Source organism: Notolepis coatsorum (genome assembly GCF_963971535.1).
Source record: "Notolepis coatsorum genome assembly, chromosome: 13".
NCBI classification, from domain to species: domain Eukaryota; kingdom Metazoa; phylum Chordata; class Actinopteri; order Aulopiformes; family Paralepididae; genus Notolepis; species Notolepis coatsorum.
The window spans coordinates 41,575,888-41,595,887 of record NC_140177.1 but is presented as its reverse complement, the minus strand read 5'-3'; the positions used below and the strand labels follow the sequence as shown (position 1 = coordinate 41,595,887).

General features: G+C 42.7%; 1 protein-coding gene across 1 annotated transcript in view; it reads right to left on the bottom strand.

The window, feature by feature from the left end:
• The window catches only part of LOC311239529 (ephrin type-B receptor 3-like), a 57,781-nt gene that overhangs the window by 13,793 nt on the left and 23,988 nt on the right, over positions 1 to 20,000 (bottom strand). Inside the window, 7 exon segments of the mRNA XM_084327848.1 lie at positions 2 to 219; positions 2,103 to 2,225; positions 13,606 to 13,658; positions 14,314 to 14,422; positions 15,700 to 15,856; positions 16,441 to 16,565; positions 18,938 to 19,273. Of these exon segments, the coding sequence (XP_084183974.1) occupies positions 2 to 219; positions 2,103 to 2,225; positions 13,606 to 13,658; positions 14,314 to 14,422; positions 15,700 to 15,856; positions 16,441 to 16,565; positions 18,938 to 19,273 (1,121 nt within the window).

The window sequence follows — 20,000 nt, the reverse complement described above, 5'->3', positions numbered from 1 at the left end:
CCATGAACTCCGTGATGATGAGGACAGGGCAGCTGCGGGTCAGGACGCCCTCTAGCCGGATCACGTTGGGGTGGTCAAACTGGCCCATGATTGACGCCTCGGCCAGGAAGTCCCGCCGCTGGTGCTCGGTGTAGCCCGCCTTCAGCGTCTTGATGGCCACCACCACCTCCCTGCGACCGTGCTGCTTGAGTCGTCCGCGGCACACCTCCCCGAATTCACCTGGATGGCGGGGGGTCGAGACACCGGGGGTGGGGGGGAAGTGACGGGGGAGGGGAGGGGTGGGCGAGTGAATGGGAAAGAGGAGAGTGGAGGGAAGGGGGAGGGGTGAGGGAGAGGGAATATCATTGGCTCGTACAGTGGAAAAATTGTGAGGGAACTGGGGGAGAAGGAGATAGGATCGGGGTTCAGCTGTAAGGGAAGTGAGAGAAGAATGGAGGACAGCAGAGCGGCAGAGAGGCAGCGTCTGAGGGCTGTGAAATGTCGGGGGAAGAGAGAGTGACAGACCAGGCTAGATCGAGAGGGCGGTGGAGGGGCAGAGAGGACGGGTTGAGAAGCCTGGGAGATCTGCATTCTGAGTAAAGTGCGTGTTTACAAGGGAAGAGAGAGATAGAGGGAGATAGAGAGGGATGGTGAACGAGCAGGAACAGACTGTCATTCGAGGTGAAGTTAGGACACAACATGCTCCCGGAGAAAAGGAAATACAAACAAACTAGAAGACAGTTGCTCTTCCACCCACTCTGCTCCGTTATTGACTAGGTAGAGCTACCTTGTATAATATACCCTGGTTCAATGAATAGAATAGAACAGGGGTTCTCAAACTTTTTCATACCGCGACCCCATTTTATTTAGAAAGTTTTTTGGGGACCCCACACTTAACACATTGGTTGCCATAAACGAGTTACGCCGTTTTTGGCCGCCATGCGTTGAATGCCAACAACTTAAACCAATATTTCATTTTTTCGCCAAGGCATTCATAATTCATCCAGCCAACTTCCAACCCTGCAGCGGGACCCTGAATGAGATTGCAACGCCTCAATACCGCCGCCTGGTGGACGGTCGGGCGAGTTACACTCTCAAAACCGGAAGTTGTGATCGGTGCGTCGAGGAAATCCCTCCGGCAGTAATATCTTGCTACGGGACTACAGACAAACACTGGCGTGCATATGGATCGCTTCCATAACGCAATAATCTATATGATTTCGGCGTTTATTGCGCCATACAAACCGGAAATGGATCTAGGCGATCGGCGTCAAATAATTGGGATCTTTCTCCTCCAGTCTCATCGCCGAACGGTAAGACAGTAACGTTATTTTCAGCCCGATTGTGCGTTTCTTTGTTTGCAAACAGTCTGATCAATATATCAACCCATACTACATAAAGCCGTTACTGATTATGACTGAATTATAGACAACCCCCGCCCCCCCTTTCCTCCACGCATGATGGAGCATAATGTATACCGATCATATACATTTGAATTTTTTAATATAGTGTGTATAGGAAAGAAACGGCAATCGATAATCTATTATGCGTTTGGGCCTATAACTAGCGTTTTTGGAATTACAGCAGAAAAGCTTATAAACATACTTATATTCAAGACGGTATTAACACAACAATGTATGAATGAAAAAATATAACGTTCCCACATCCGGAACGATAGATAAGCGATGTTGAATGGGCCATAGTAATGCAGATATAGCAATACAATTTAAAAAGGTATAGCCCTGCGAAGAAGGTAAACATCTCCATAGGCTTTCAACGGTGGCAGACTGGGTATAATGATGGGCATACTGCGTGGCAATTAATGTGTTAATGTATCGCGTATTTCAACGTGGAATTAAGGAATATCAAAATAAAAGCACACGTTGTTGAACTTGATCATGCATATTTATTAGAAAGTTATCAATGTTGTCACTATGTTATCAATACACATTTATAAAATGAGGCATATTTAGCCAAAATATGATGCCAGAACATAACAACAACAAAATAAAAATTGTATTACAAATATTTTTTTTGTCAATGCGCAGTTTGAGAACCACTGCAATAGAATAATAGAAAATGAATGGCATTCTGTTTGGCATGGATGACTCAGTGTTGTTTACCTGCACCGATGACTTCTTCTATCTTCACACAGGAAATATCTATTTCTTTGGCAAACTCGTGGACAGCTTCGTTCGGGTCCTCGTAAGTGAATGGGTCGATGTACACTTTGACCCCCGGAGAAACTGAGGGGAGAGGAAGGACAGAGTGAAGTTAGTCTCCTCGTGTTTTCTCACATGCAACTCATGTGAGATCGCACAACTGAAGGAGTTAAGCTTACGTGGCACTGCATGGATATGGATCCATTCTAATACTGTATAATGCACTTAAAATGTATAACAAAACACAAGATACTTGTGCCCTAAGGATAAGGATATGGATAAGTGCTCAGTGAATAAACCCAATCCCATTGCCAAAAGAAAGTCTAACATGCCTAAGTATGAATACTTATAATATGGAACTACACTCTACACTATATTAGCTATACATGGCTCATAACAGCCCCCACACAACATTACCATCTTCAACAGACCAGTGCCCTGTTGTGTGAGCTCCAGGTATTGGAAATGTGATGCTACATATCCTACCACATGGCCCCTAATGGCCACCACAGCCCAACATATAGATAGATGCTACATACCCTACCACATGGCCCCTAATGGCCACCACAACCCAGCATGTAGATAGATGCTACATATCCTACCACATGGCCCCTAATGGCCACCACAGCCCAACATGTAGATAGATGCTACATACCCTACCACATGGCCCCTAATGGCCACCACAACCCAGCATGTAGATAGATGCTACATACCCTACCACATGGCCCCTAATGGCCACCGCCACCCAACATGTAGATAGATAGATGCTACATACCCTACCACATGGCCCTGTGGTATAATTATGTCCTCATGTAAATATATCCCCCTCCCCTGTGTTCCCTTTACCTGTGCCCCCCCCCCCCTCTCTGTGGAATAAGACACTCCCCTCCCCTGTGTCCCCATTACCTGTACCCCCCCCCCCCATCTGACCTATCAAATGGGACCACACCCCCTCCTGTTAACTATATAGATCTCCTCTTGAGATCTATCCAGGCTTCTTACCTGGGTAATTTCAGCTGATCACCTGGGGCGAGAGCCTCAGCCATTCTCTCTATGTATTCTATCTGTTTGGTTAATAAACCTTGTTATTATCCAAGCCTCGGTTGACTGAGACATTCTTCATCAGGATATCCACAAATATCCCACAATTGGCGTCTACGAACTTGTGACGGACTTTTTGCGTCCTCCCGGCGTGCTGTATCATTCAACTATACAGAGAAAAGTGAGTATAATAGGATGGTCGACCAAAAATGTATGGAAGGAATTAAAATCTTCCCGCTTTTCTCTGTGCCAGGTGAATATTACAGAATGTTGTCCAATATTGAGATCATGGCTGAGTAGAATAATGTGCATTAATATATCTGATCTGTATTGAGAATCGTTACCAGGGCGCGCGTGCACCTGGGTCCTTTATCAGGCGGTTCTGAGAGGATGGGTTATAGTGCTATTCCCAAAAGTTTAGGCACAAAGGTTGAGGTGCTATTCCTGGTCGAGTCGGAGCCGACCGAAAGCTAAGGCACACACAGGTTGTTGGATTGCTACCCCTAGTCTAGCTGATGCAGACTAAAAATATAGGCAACAAAATAGATACGTGAGCTTATTATGATGTGATATCCTTGGAAAACGCTACTCTGTTAAAAACGTTCTGTGATTCCTTTGCAAAGAGGCGGGAAGTTAGGACCGAGAAGCTGATGGAATCATAATTAGAAATTACCAGAGTAGCGTCATAATATTCATTGTTTCAACCTCAAACTAAGCCCACAATCTCATTCCTGAAAACGATGTATTTTGGATTAAATTAACCAATTGATCAATACAGATAGCGGGAAGATGATCACGCGATGTCCTAGTTAGTACATGATTACGCGATGTCCCGGGAGTACGTAAATGTACATTAAACGGGACATCAGTCGCGGAAAGTACATTAAACAGGACGTTAGTCGCGGGTTAAGAGGCCGAGAGTATGATTAAAAGGTATATATAATCTAATATATCGCTGGTAAATTTCGAAGTCAGGTTCGGTCGTTATGATTTTAATAACGATGTGTAGTTATATATCAAGGGTATTAATGCCTTGTCGCAACAGATGTTGGCCGACTAAACGTAAAGCGATCCAATACAGTCAGATATACACACACGTTAACTTATATGTATTAATGTTTGTTTGTCTGTTTAAGTCTCGTTTGTATGTGCACAAGTATTATAGGACCCGTCGCGTTGCTTTATTGAGTCAAGAACCGGCTGCGGATAGCGCGACGAGCATTGAGAGACGAGTTACCGTTATCCAAAGAATAACATTGAAGTGCAGTTCACGGGAACAAACTAGGATAGTAATTTCCGGATTCCGCAGAACACCGGCCCACGGGAACGGCCATTTGGGGAAGTATAGTTTTATCGTTTCAGTTTGTTTACGTTTCACATATGCACAGGCGCGTTCATTCGGTAACAAAACGCTGGTATAGGAATTCCAGGCTATTGAGAGCTCGAGGGAAAAATACTGTTTGAATTACAAAGCGTTATTTCCGAGGCGAATGAGAACACACGAACGTCGCATGGAGCAATGACGTGACGCTATGCGCGCCGTGAAGTTATTATTTTATATTAAACTATCCATAAGCGAACGTAAAGTGTAATGTACCCAAGGCCAAGGGTGCGTGAAATCCACGTGTAGTATATGTTTTATTTGTATATGTATGTGCGCGCTGCTATTGGAAAATGTTGAGTTGAGGTGGCGAGATGCGGGTTGCTGACGACACGTAACGGATCCAACCCAACACAACAGCTGTCCCCGGTGAGTATGACAATCATAAATATAGATGCATTGATTGATTGAAAACTTTATTAACAGATTGCAGAATGGGTACAATACAGCACAGCTCAATACACAATTGTTAAGGGGATGCAGACCAGAGAGAGACTTTAGTCTTGTTTACATCAGGGTCCCCCATTTTCAATACCAGATTTGTTTACATCAGGGTCCCCCATTTTCAATTTATCAGAACATATTATGACATACATGACAGACAGATAGTCAGTACTGCTACATCTGTACATTTATGACATACCAGATTTGCAAATTCAGTACTTTTTGTGATACAAAAGGAGTCAAGAAAAGGGAGTCATTTGACGTAGAAACTGTACATATACACAACTATCAGTTAAAGCAAATTACAACTATCTCAGATCACTTGAGTGTTTATGTGCTTTAATTTACACATTATAAGTCACATAAAGCTAATTACAATGTCTGTTTCAGAATTATAATACATCTGTGGGCGTACCGGTCATACTGACCATGGGAGCTAAACAAACACTTCCGGTTCCCAATATATGGCAGTACAGGAATTGTAGTCCACATAAACAGCGTTAGATTAGACTTTATAAGCTTTCAATGTTGAAAACTTGGAACACAAACAACATAGATCATGTTTAAAAGTAAGATGTTTAGGTTATATTCACTTGAGTTAATGTGTTTATCTAAAGAACCAATGAAAGATAACTAGCCCTTTCCATTGTAAGACATTTTAAACATGATTCAAAATGTGTGGGTCCACATTCATATGCTTGTGTACATATGCGATATGATTGATAAATGATAACACTATCATTACATCCAAGAACGGGATGGATGAGATCTAGCTAATGTTTGTTGAGCACACAGACAGTCAAAGAGGATTCACCCAGGTTTTAGAAAAGAGTGGAAAATTAACATGTGTTTGTATTTACAGATCTGGCTCTGAGGCGAGATGCAAAACAGTGAATGACTACACCCAAATTGTATCACAAAAGACAGAAAATCCAACAATTTGCATGTCAACCGAGAGACAGTGCAGAGCTGAGAGACAATCGATTGACCATTTGGAACAAATCTACATCCAAAACACCCACATGTAAATTTCTTCAGAGTGGGCACTTGGGAGACAAAGCAATGCAAATGCCTGCACTCGTGACCACAGACTTGATGAACTCACCTAGCGGTGGATGGCAACAGAGAACCACTTAATTAACATGAATTAGACACCGGTGATGAATTTGCAGTTATGAAAATCTACCTAACTCCCATACTAACAATAACTAACCAGTCGTTTTCATCATCTCTTTTCAAAAGACACATGAATTAGAGAAGTGCCCGAGATGAAAGATTAATGATGAAAACAACTACTTACAATCCCCTCCTTCTATTCTCTGTTTATAACCAATAACATGCATGACTTTCCTTAGACTATTCTTTTAACAACTAATACTTTCCATGATTGCAAAATTATCAACCACCAAAATTGCAGCACAATTATCTAAATGTACAAGATATCAACAACATTGATCATTTAGCTGACACTTTTATCCAAAGCGACTCACAGGTTCTGTACGACAGGACATCAGGCAAGGCACACCTCTATCAGCTGAGTAACAATGGTCATTAAAGTGTTGAGTGCTACAGTGTAGGTTAGTTTATTAGGACAAATGCATGACAGTAAGGTTAGTTCGGGTTAGATGACAGAACGAATGATTGTTTTTCATGCAAAAATTAACTGGCTACCTAGATTTTATGTTTTTTCCCCATGCTATGCTATGATGAGCCACACTGAGATGTGAAGAACAACAGAGAAGTCATGGCGAGGTAAGTATCCTGAGGCACACTCAACGCATCCTGAGGTAAGATCAACTTCAATTTAACATCACAGACTATTTTATCTAATTCAAGACTTTGGCCATTCATTTACAATTTTATTTAAAGCCTAATGCTGTAAGATCTAGGTAGATCTAGTTAGATACAAGAGCTGATAAAATTGTAGTGAATGTGACCTTCTTGACGTAAGGAATCACTGCGAATGCAATTGGCTTGCATTTCCTATTTGTCAATTAAGTGATTTTATCACTGCTAATGCAATTGGTTTGCATTTCCTATTGTCAATTAAGTGATTTTATTTACAATGAATTGAATTAATCCCAAAATGATTTTCCACTTTAGCAGAAAGGCGTTGAATCATTTATGTGAGGAGTTTTCTAAGGCAGTGTTTATCACCCTCAGATCACGAATTGGTGAGAGGACAGGACGAGTGAGACGACGCGTGACCTGAACCACGAAGCTGCGGACACAACCAGAGGCGACGACAACAACCGTGGGAGAACCATCCAACCCAGCCCACAGACATCCCCAAGAAAGTGGAGCAGAGGACCACGAAGGAGACTGACCAAGGAGACACTGACGAAGAGGAGATCAACCTTTGACGGCCTCCACCCCGGCACTGCAGACCAAACCCATCACCTGCAGATGGGAACCAAAGCCCCGACCATCAAGGTGGATTCCCATGACAAGATTGTCATCCGTGTGAGAGAGAGCATCCTACTGACTAGCCACTACACCGGCGGGCCCTCGCCCTCCATCAAGTGGTACCGCAATGACGAGGAGAGGACAGCGAAACCAGCACAACACATTCAAAAACGCCCTGACCACCATGTCTCTGGGCCTGATGGGAGCCAAGCGTGAGCACAGTGGCAGACATGTGGTGGTGATGGAGAGCAGCGCAGACAAGTGACCCTTGACAGGGAATGGACGGCGACCAGTGAATATTCCCGACTGCATCGTCAAGAAGAGACACATAGCAAATGAGACATGTGGACCAAGAGACTTCTGAATACACATGGTCCAAAAATGTTATGTATTTATTTACTTTTTACTGTCTTACTGCCACACGACAGGCTCACAGAAACATCAACTGAATGTACGATACGTTCAACACACAGCAGGTCACCACAGAAGGACACATCCCCGACCGAGAACAGATGATCAACACTTCACAGCAACTGTCAGATTCACAAACAAGAACTGTAATTTTATAATGACAATGAGAAATGATCACAGAGTCACATTGCAAAATGGTATTGTTAAACAGGGCAGAACCAGTTGGATTGTTCCAAGACACCAAGTTTGTTTTGACCACAGAACAATGCATAACGATTATCATAATCACCTTTTATATTAACCACTAGGTTAACGGTTTTCAATTTTATTTTGACACATTAGCCACTAAGGTAATGTCTATTGTATGTATTTATTTAATTTTTATGTGTTACTGTTTGGCCCTGCCACACGACCGACAGAGAACACCTTGTCAACAACGACGCAACATCATTCAGATTAATACCTTCACAAGAAGGAAACTTTTCACACAATTGTATGTATCTGCAAAACGATGAACTAGGGATGTGATGAAAAGAAATCAATGAGAAAGCATTAACAATGGTTAGTAATAATGAGCTAAAATGTATTGCTGAAGGAAGAAGTGACCACATGATCACATTACATCACATTTGAATTACTTAGGTTACAAAATTGTATTGTCAGACAAGAAAGAATCAGTTGTTTTATTCTCTCATAGAAGAGGACATGTAACGTTGTTTTGCACCTATATGGTGAACCATTGATAGTATATGCACTAGAATTACATACAGAAGCGATGCATAAGACGTTTTATCTCCTCATTTATAGAGAAGAAATGGAGAAAATTGCCTGATTCTAAGTAAAAACCAACAAAGCTGAGGCAATCACAGATGAAAGTGACACTCAAACTCAGATTAAATACAACTGGATCCTAAGTAATTTCATCAAGAATCATCATAAAACGTGCAAAAATATATATATATATATTTTTGAACAGTTTCCCATAATCAATCATGTTAGTTTTATTAACCACCAGGGTAACGGTTGTTAAAATGTTTTTGTACACATTAGCCTAATTATGCACACAATTTTGTTTTTTCACCCTGTGCAATCTGACCACACAGACAGTGCATGTATTTAATTGGTTTATTACGATGCCTGTATGCACAACGATCACATTAGCTCCCCAGAGTCACGACATGAACGACTGAAGGTATGCCAAGATATTTGCACAGCGATAGCTTCAAATGATTATGTTAATTGTTGTTTGATATCAGAGATGAGGACCACTCATTGATATAGGTATTTTGAGCGATTAATAAAAGAAAAGGGTGATATCTATTCCCACATCTCTGATATCAAAATAACACAGACCGCAGTCCAGTCGATCATGTCATGAATCATGTATGTAAATAATTCTATTAATCATGTATGTAAATAATTCTATTTTAAACTATTATCCCCACTTTTACCTGTTCCAAACAATCCTGGTATATTATACATTAATCTCACCCACATTATAAGAAAGAAAAGTGAGTATTGTGGTATAATTATGTCCTCATGTAAATATATCCCCCTCCCCTGTGTTCCCTTTACCTGTGCCCCCCCCCCCTCTCTGTGGAATAAGACACTCCCCTCCCCTGTGTCCCCATTACCTGTACCCCCCCCCCCCCATCTGACCTATCAAATGGGACCACACCCCCTCCTGTTAACTATATAGATCTCCTCTTGAGATCTATCCAGGCTTCTTACCTGGGTAATTTCAGCTGATCACCTGGGGCGAGAGCCTCAGCCATTCTCTCTATGTATTCTATCTGTTTGGTTAATAAACCTTGTTATTATCCAAGCCTCGGTTGACTGAGACATTCTTCATCAGGATATCCACAAATATCCCACAGCCCCTAATGGCCAACACAGCCCAACTGGCAGTGAGAGCCAGCATATCACCAGGGTTATCAAGTGGGCACCTCCCTTCACCCATGACACCTTGGGAAGGCTCAACAGTTAGTTCCAGCATCCTAGAACCCCACCCATCCATGCTAGCTCTCACTGTCCATGATACACGCATGCAGAACGGGAGCATGTCTATGTTCCCCGGGTCCTATGTTCCCCGGGTTCTATGTTCCCCGCTTTGATTGATTGATTGAACATTTTTGACCACCAGCCCTGATTCCAAACTCTAACCTTAACCAGTTCGAAAGAGGGCCTAAGCTTAACCGTTCGAAACAAGGCGGACATTAATAATTAATAAAATAATAAAAATTAATACAATTTTCAATCTATTAATCAATCAAAGCGAGGAACATAGAACCCGGGGAACATAGGACCCGGGGAACATAGGGATGATCCCTGCAGAACTTCCTTGTGTCATCCTATCCTTATGTCAACAGAACTATTACTAATAACAATATCACACATGAAACAGAAACAACAGAGAAATGGAATACGCTTACCCTTTGCTTACTTTGGCCCCCAGCGGCCCAGCTGACATTATTTAGCCTCAACCAAATCTACTGAAATCTACAACCAAATCTTCCTTTCAATGCTTCTTCCAACATCTCCTTTACAGCCTTTTGCATACCCTGCACACAAATTCCCATTTCTTTCCTTTCATAAGCCTCCTCCACTGAATCCTCCCAGAGCACTGTTAACTATCAAATAAACTGATGTGCTGATTTATAGACTGTAACACAAGGTCTGGCCTCAAGTTGGTGCTAACTATTTCTCATGGAACGAGTTTTCCTCCCAAATCTACCTGCATCTCCAAATCATTACCTCCGTTTAGGTGTCCTGACTCCTGCCTGCCTTTCCCATACAATGCCACACTACTAAGACACAGCAAAACAAATTAACCAATGTCTTGAGCCTTTCCACCTTTGATATTAGTACCCCATATGCTGATAATGGCCACATCAACTTATGGAATAAACCAAACTGAAAACACCACAACTTCAACATAAGAGCAACTTCTCTATCCTTCCTATCCCCTCAAAAACACCTGTCCAACTTTCACAACTTGTTCTATCTGTCCACTGCCATTCAACTTCCTATTATACCACCTATCAAAAAATGTCACTGGCTTGTCCATTATAGATGGAATTATTTTCTCATCTACGTAAAACGTGCTCTCTATTACCTTCCCTCTGGTCAATGAAATGTTTCTCGATGTACTCGGCGTAATCCTCCTCCTAGCTCACTTGGGATTCTCCTTTAACTTCTCTAGTAACCTTTTTGAACAATGCACTGTGGTCATCCATGTAAGCCCTACAGTAATTGGTGGGAGGTGCAGCCTGCCCTGCTGTCTCTCCCCACCTACCACCCACCTTGATGCTCTAATAATTACTTCCAATCGCCATTGTGAATGCTAATGGGGAAATAGTACATTCATTCTGTTTTAAAATCTATAGTACTAAAACACATTCTAATATCTTGGACATATACTTTCACCAAGTTTACACCCATGGCACTCTAGAAAATATATAAATGAACCAAAATGAACTGCCTGAATCTGGCATATCATGCTAGTGTGTTCTATGCACCCTGCAAATCATAGGATTCCTGCTCTGTGGTATCTATTTGATCTATTTATATTTCCTTTTTAAATCGATGCTAGCCTCTCACCTTCTACATTCAGGAGGGATATAGTCCGAAAATGGCTTAAAACTGAGTACTCTTTCTCCTTGAGAATTAGGATTCCACCTGCTCTACACGCTATTGGTATAACCTGTATAGTACTTTCAACAACCCCCACACTTTTATAAACCAGGTAGGGGACTCCATTCGGCCCTGGGGATGAAGAAGCCCTTGCTTCCACTTACTCCATCTTCCACCTTGGTGGCCTAATATCCACCGTATACTCAACCTCTCCCAACGGTGGTATGTCTGGAGGAAGGAGCATTTCTCTTTCCTGTATCTGAGTAAGTCATTTTAAAATGTTCCTCTACTTCTTGTTTTGAAGCTTTGAGTTGCCCTCCTTTTCCTTGGCTGAACATTCCTCTAACCAATTTAAATGGTTTCCCATAAAATGTTGTCCTGACTTGCTCCTTCTTCTTTCTGTTCCTACTAAGTTGTTCTGCCCTCCTGAGTCCTGCTAACCAACTTCTTAGCTCTCTCTGCGAAATATTAATTCCCTCTCTCTCATCCACTGTAGCCTTTCTCGACTGCTCTCTCCTCTCCTTCACTAAATTTTCTATTTCTTTCAGCCGTCTGGACTTAACTGGCTGCAATCTCTCCACCCTCTTTCTATCGATTATTCCAAATCTTTCAGCACCATACTGTCTCCCATTTTCTCTCATTTATTTACCACTGAACACCTTTATCAAATCTCTATTAACCGTCTCCCATTCCCTCCTTTTTATTTGCTCTAGGCCATTTAACTCAAGCTTCTTGCCCACAGCTCTTCTCTCTGACCGGCAGGCTGGCCTCAGTACCATCTACATCCTCCTCCAGCTATTTCCCCGTCCTCCTCCTCAGTGACAGCGTCAATGACAGCAAACTGTGGTTTTCTACCTGTCGCTGGACTTCTACCTGTCGACTGACTTCTTAAGCAGTACTAATCAATGCGGCAAACCTGCAATCCCTCTACCAAGCACTTCTTCCTTCCCTGATGTATTCTGAGGCCTTTTATTGCTGTTACCTTCTGCCACAAGGACAGATGTGGAGCTTCTTTCCCTCTACCGCTCCACCCCTGCCCTCCATTGATGCATTCATCTTACTTATAGTGCTGTTCTCTATGGTTCTAGTTCTAGAGGACAGATCAGAGATACTGTCCTCCATTGAACCGATCATCCAACTCATAGTCCTGTCCGTTCCATGGTCTGTAACAGTGTAATCTGCCTGTGGGTCATCTTCCTGATTCATCTACCCCTCTGCTCTCGCAGACTCTAGGGGTATTTATTTAGACTTGAAATTGTGATGTCATCAGTTGACACTTTTTGGAGTTGGTACACTGACAATGAATCAGTGTCCGACTTAATGTGCTCAATTTAGTTTATTACATCCAAATGAGTTTAATTTAAATGTAGGGCGTACAGCTTTGAATCAGAAAATTTGCCCATATCCCTGTAAAACCACCACTGGTACTGGCAGTGTCATAGTAACGATAAAGGATTTTAAACTGTACTCAACATCACTGTAAATGAGGGCCAGCCATGATTGTTTGAGCATAAATAAAGGCAATATATAGTGTCCACTATTACTAGGAGTTGTTCCACTATTCCCTGTCTATTGCTGTGAGGCAGCTCCGGCATTCTTCTCTCAAGGACGTCTTGATGACATCACCACTAGAGTCTTTTCCCTCTGTTGTTCAGCTTACAGAGAGACTTGTTCACATCACACAGTATCATAGAAATAACATGTGAATTCTATTTAGGGTGGATTTTCCCTTTAACAGCAACACAATCTTAAACCAGGTTGTTTTTTAACATATTTGTACGTGTTTATTTGGGGACAACCCTTCCTGCGTCATTTCCACATGTGTTTAGAAGAACGTGGTGCATCTATCACACAACTCACTGGCCCATGGAGAGCCACAGCGTTTGAGGTTTGTTCGTTTGTTGGTTTTACAAACCACCTGATCTGTGTGATCGTGTCTTCCATTGAGTGGATGTGGTTTCCTGCTTGGGTCAGCTGATTGGATAATTTATTGAATCAGGTGGTTTACAGTACGTTAGGGGCAACAAAAGACCACACGACTCAAGTTCCCAGGGACCAGATTTACATGCACACATACACAACGCACACAAACACACACCCACACACACGTGTGCACATCGACGCACACTCTCACACTCCGGAACTCACTGTATTGCTGCAGTTTCTCCGTGTACTCCAGCTCAGAGCCGCTGCGTTGCTTCCTGAGAAAAAAGGACCAAGAAAAACAAAATGTCATTCACATGATCAACCACAGGGGACACGGGGGAGGACTTTAACATCAGATGGTAAGCATAGTCAGTGAAGGATGAAACTCTCAGGGCAAAATCTATTTTTAAAGTACCAGTACTTCACATAAAGCTCAAGAACAACTTCAGAAGCCTTGAAAACAGGTTAAAGTTTTATTAGTCCCAGCAGCGGAACCTCCTGCTTGGTCAGACGTCCCTACGAACTCAATCGGCAGTGTTCGCCGGTGGGAAGCCGGTGGGGTATGAGTCATAGTCGTTGCAATAGCGACTCCTACCGACTCCCCTGTACCGCAGATAGGGGATCTGGGGGAGATAGCATGAACCTCCGCGCACTACGCTCTCCCAGTGAAACTCAGAGTGTCTGGCGTCTCCACATGTATGGGAGGAGGCGCGTGGCAGTCTACACCCTCCCCAGACCGACAGTAGAGGCAGCACAACCACTGTGACAGCGGTACATACGTGAATTGACTAATAACGACTAAATAGGGGAGAGAATAGGAGGGAAATTAAATGATCAAAAATAAAACCCATCAGCGGTTTACTTGCAGGGACATAATCAATCAAATCAGACACTGAGTCGAGGGTGTAATTAATCAAATAAAACACTTACTTGAGGCAGACCACGGCTATAACCACCAAGGCAACGATGACCACCAGACCAGCGGATGCCGAGCCCACAATCAGGGGCAGCTGGTCCTGCACAGACTTCTGAGGGTCACCTGGAAGTCAGAAAACACACATGCATGCACAAACACACACAGAACACACACACACACACACACACACACACACACACACACACACACACACACACACACACACACACACACAAAGAGTAAGACACACGGAATGTCACCCATTATACAACTCCTAAAGAAATGGCCAAATAAATGTCAGTGAGTTATAAATATTACTAATCCCAGCTGTCAGCAAGAGGTCTGGGAAACTTTTTTAAAGTGGAATAACTGCGCTGATGGGAGCTCTGAGTTCAAACGCCTTGTGAAAGCCACTCCTCCTCCTCACACAAGTCCCCTGAGGAGGCACCTCATTCCTAGTTTTTCCCCCCTGCTAGGCTCCATCCAAGACCAATTTGATTGGATTGACTTGACTAGATGACAATAATTTCTCCAGACCTTTTGGTGATAAAATATCACTGTAATATAGAACATTTAGGATTAAAGGAGCTGTAAGTGATATCTTTTTGTTCAAATAAGTGTTAAATAGCTCTACATTCTGACAGCCATCACTGATATAGAGTGTTTGGTCAGTAACATGGGTCTGTCCCTCAGGTCTGCAGTAAACAGAATTATTTGTTTATTTAATGTATTTTCTGTTTACTACAGAGCAGGAGGGACTGGGAGACCCACGTTACTGACCACACACTCTATATCAGTGATGGCTGTTGGAATGTAGAGCTATTATTCTAACATGTAGACCACACATTTTGTAGAGTAAGAGTTGTACCCTTCCTGCTGACTTGTTGTACAAAACTTGTAAGTCACTTTGGATAAAAGCGTCAGCTAAATGACTAAATGTAAATGTAAATTTGTGGTAGAAAACTGGAGGTTTCCCCTACATATCTACAAATATATAGTCCACCTACATACAGTATGTCTTGAATGAAATGCATTAAAGCAAAGCGACTGTCATTGAAATCTGAAGTCAGTTAAGACAGTTATTAAAGGTCACAAAAACAAACACTCTTTCACAACCAGCCACGTAAAAACCTCATGGGATGATGAGAGCATTTATAAGAAAGTGAATAACAATAACAATAAGCCATGACTACAGAAAAGCAAGTTGCTTACACACCAACTCTGCAAAAGACATCTGGGAAAACACACACACAAAGATTTGGAGGACTAGCCCACACACACACACACACACACACACACACACACACACACACACACACACCCCAAAAGAATACCACTTACAGCACCTTTAAGCAGATAGTCATCAATAGACAGTGAAAGAGGAGAGAAGGTGTTCGTACTGTGCAGGCTGGTGCTGAAGTCCATGGGGTTGCTGTAACGGCCGTATCCGGCCACGGTGCGAGCTCGCACCTGCACTATGTAGGGCGTGGCTGCCCGCAGCCCCTCCACCTTGGATGAGCTGTGCTGGGAGGTCACTGTGTGGGACATGGCCTGGCCCTGGGGTACAAGACAGAACCATTACTGGATTGTGCCAGATTTTCATGGGATAGACAGATGGTTCTCTTGGCTTTGGAGTGTAGTCTATGGAAGGGGTTCCCAAACGTTGTCATGCCAAGTACTCTGACACAAGTACAGGCTTTTGCCACAGACTGCAATTTGATTTGTCCCAGGGATGTTTTTGTTGTTAGATAGGATTTAGTGCAAAACTGTTTCACTGTTTATACATACGCATTCTTTCTAGTGAAGAAAATGAGAGCAAAAAAGGCGTTTTAGGTCTAAATGGGTTAATGAGTATAAAAGAAAGTTGATCATTTGACCATGCATTTTGAAACTTTTGAATATGTCAAAGTAGCCCTATAACTTACAGTTCTTTTAGCATTCATGTTGACAATGTGTTTCTGACATTTGTATTACCAGATAGCCAAACTACAAACTCATTCCACTATTATAATTATTTATGAGACAATGATCCATAGCTCCAGGACTGATTTGAGTGAACTAAAAGTGTGGAATTGAATGAACCATATACTGCGTAAAATCGACAAACATGGAACAACAGATGCCAAAATGTCTGCCCTTACCCTCTCGTAATATTTGACCTCGTAGTCCAGTATGACCCCGTTGGGCTTCTCGGGGGGCAGCCATGACAGGCTCAGGGTGTCGGCAGTGGACCTCATCAGGTGGATAGTGGGCACGGCTGAAGGTGCTGTGAGGTGGAACAACACAGAACATACTGGGAACTCTGGGAGCACATGGCCAGCAGCACACATTCTAGAACTCCAATGAGCCGGATGAGTCGTCTCGGAGAGGAAATAGCCCCCATTTAAAAGATGCACTAACTGCGATGTTCCCGTTCTCCTACGCAGAGCGTTGGACGGCGTTCCACTTGGGTTCCACTTGCGTTCCACTGTTAAACATCTCCGCCCAGAAGAGGAAGTAAACTAACTGGTGCTATCTATACTTGTATCATTTTCCCATAACATGCTGAATAAATAATCTTATATTATTGTTCCGCCCATATTTTTTTGTCTCTTTTATAAATGAGAACAGAAAATGAGTTGAAAGAAATAAAATTATTCAATGTCTGTGCAGCCTTGGCACTGTGTCCATGGAACCACAGCCAGAAAAGATATAGCACTATAGTCCTTTTTACTTTTCTACATCACTGCATAACTTATTCCATATTTTCTTTCAAACTAATTTGGTCGCAGATGTCCGGATTTGGTACAAAATTAAATCTTTGTCTCTCTTGGGCAGAGGTGTTTAGCAGGCTGTGACGTACAGGCATAGAGACAGCTCTGCTTAGGAGTGTACGATTTTCAATGGTTTAAAAATTAAACAAGGACTGTGTAGACTCAACCAAGTACAATTTACGTGGAATAAGCACACAATTTAGTGGTTGCGTCTACAAGATCATCATTGCTGGACTATGTCAAATGACAACCACGTAGACTCAACGACTATATCACATGTTTACTCCATATAATTGTGTGTGTGTGTGTTTGTGTTTGAGTCTATATGGTCCTCATTTCAAATCATAGAAAATCATACTGCATCTTTAACCCTCAGTTGTTAGTTCGTGGAACATTTTCTCAGAATTCAAAAACTCATTGTAACATCATCTTTAGAATGTCCAGTTCTCAAAATTCGAATATCACACGTACACGTGAAAAGGTCCAAGTTATGGCCACTTGATGACACGCGACAGAAACCACCTAGAAACGCCCTCTGTTTGCGTCTCACATTAATCCGCAACCCAATAAAATTTTACATTTTTCAAAACTCCTCAAGCTGAACAGGTTTAGACAACCTTACATGTTTCACTTTTGCTGCGTTATGCAGTTCATTGATTTGCGCGGCCCTGAATTAAATTAATTGGCAGTTATTGTCATAGGTCCATAAACTCCAAGAAAGTGGACAGTGCATGTTAACAGGTCGATAAATGGCCTGTCTTTGTAAGGTGCTGACCACTCCGGTTCATGGTAATTGTGCGAGATATTAATCGGTGCTATTGTGATCCGACATCAATTGACATTGAATACTAAAAGAAATTGCCCGGTTGATCATTTGCTGACTGGGGGAATTCACCGTACACAGCACATTTCTTGATCTTCACTTTATCTGACTTTGAGCACTCATGTTCACATTGAGGAGTCTGTTTATGAGCTTATAAATTGCTTAATGTTTGAAGTCAGCGTTAACATTAATAACAACACTAATCTTTAGGGATACTAGCGGCTGGCAAACATTGACACTGACAGGATGAAGTGCTCGCTAGACTGACCGTTTGGTGCTGATGTTAAGTGATATTGATCGAGGGGATACTATCTATCAGTGTGGTTTGTGGATAAGGCAAATGTTATTGACAAAGCTTGTGGCACTAACTACCCAGTTGGTAGGGATGTTCGTAGTGGGAGTAGAAATGGGGGTTCCCCACTCTTTATAGGAAATCACTTTCCAGGACAATCTTCCAGGACATTATCGACCCATTTGCAAATTAATAATTTGGGAGCGCCTAATAGTTATGCTGCTTTAGATATTCAAATATGATGGTGGATCAATTTGGAGACATCATTAGCACTAGGCTGGTCTGGTTCATTGCTTTTTTTTTTTCTTCTAATTGCTCGTTACTAATTGCTATTCTGAAGTTTTTGATGACTTAAACCAGTGTTTAAGTGTCAAGGCTTTCAAAGCTTTCCAGGACATGTGGGAACCCTGAGAGTTTGTACAACTAACCTGCTTGGTTGGTGGTGATGTTGACAGTGTTTGTACGACTAACCTGCTTGGTTGGTGGTGATGTTGACAGTGTTTGTACGACTAACCTGCTTGGTTGGTGGTGATGTTGACAGTGTTTGTACGACTAACCTGCTTGGTTGGTGGTGATGTTGACAGTGTTTGTACGACTAACCTGCTTGGTTGGTGGTGATGTTGACAGTGTTTGTACGACTAACCTGCTTGGTTGGTGGTGATGTTACAGTGTTTGTACGACTAACCTGCTTGGTTGGTGGTGATGTTACAGTGTTTGTACGACTAACCTGCTTGGTTGGTGGTGATGTTGACAGTGTTTGTACGACTAACCTGCTTGGTTGGTGGAGATGTTGACGGAGGAGTAGCTGGGCGTGACAGGGTTTTTCCCAGACACCCCGTTGACCGCCTGGACCTCGAAGCTGTAGCGCGTGTGGGCCTGCAGGTTCCTCACCACCACCTTCCTCTGCCGCAGGCCCAGCCGGCGGGGGGCCATGTCCACGTTGTCGTCGCAGCGCGTGCACGGGCCATGGTCCCGCAGACACTTCTTACACACCACGTTGTAGACCAGGTCGCTTCGGCCGCCCGTGTCCTCGGGCTCCTCCCACTCCAGGGACAGGGAGGTTTCGTTCACGCTGGAGATGACGTTCTGGGGCGCAGAGGGGACAGCTGCGTGTACGGGCACACACACACACACACACACACACACACATTATGTAAATACGGGCAGGTAGGTAGGCAGACAAAGAGAAATACACATTTTAGTCACACTCCCCGTGCACTTGTCACACACTACCGAACCACCTCAAAGATGAAAGAATTATTTTTCTTTTTTTACATCTGCAGTAAGAGGTTGGTATGAGGTAGCATTTCATGTCCATAAATAAGCTTTACGATAAGATAATCCGATTCCTTTTAATTTTTTATAAAGCTGTTTTCCCCCCACAAAGAACTGTAGATAAAATGGTATCCAGATCCCCAGTGAAAATCCTTTGGATCAAGAAAAGGACACGAAAAAATACTCGAAGGAGGGAGAAACCTTTGAGGAACAACCCGAACCTCTACAAAGAGAAAATAAATGCAACTGCACATTCAGAGATGGGAAAATGAACAGGCTTTGTCCACTTTATAATAACAAGCATAACGCTGAATTCATTACCCATAAAATATGTTCTCTACTCAAATATTCTCTGCTAGGCATTATAACATAAAATAGCTATTTTCAAAGAGTCGCAGAACCAGTGTCCATCCCCTTGCAAAACTTCACTATTCATGGAATGTGGGATATATAATCAGCCATGAGGAAGCAATGATGTAAATGTATATTCCTGTGTATCAGTACATAGGCTGTCACTAGTCAATAAAGCCAGCCAGCGGTTTGAGTAAAAAGTGTTTG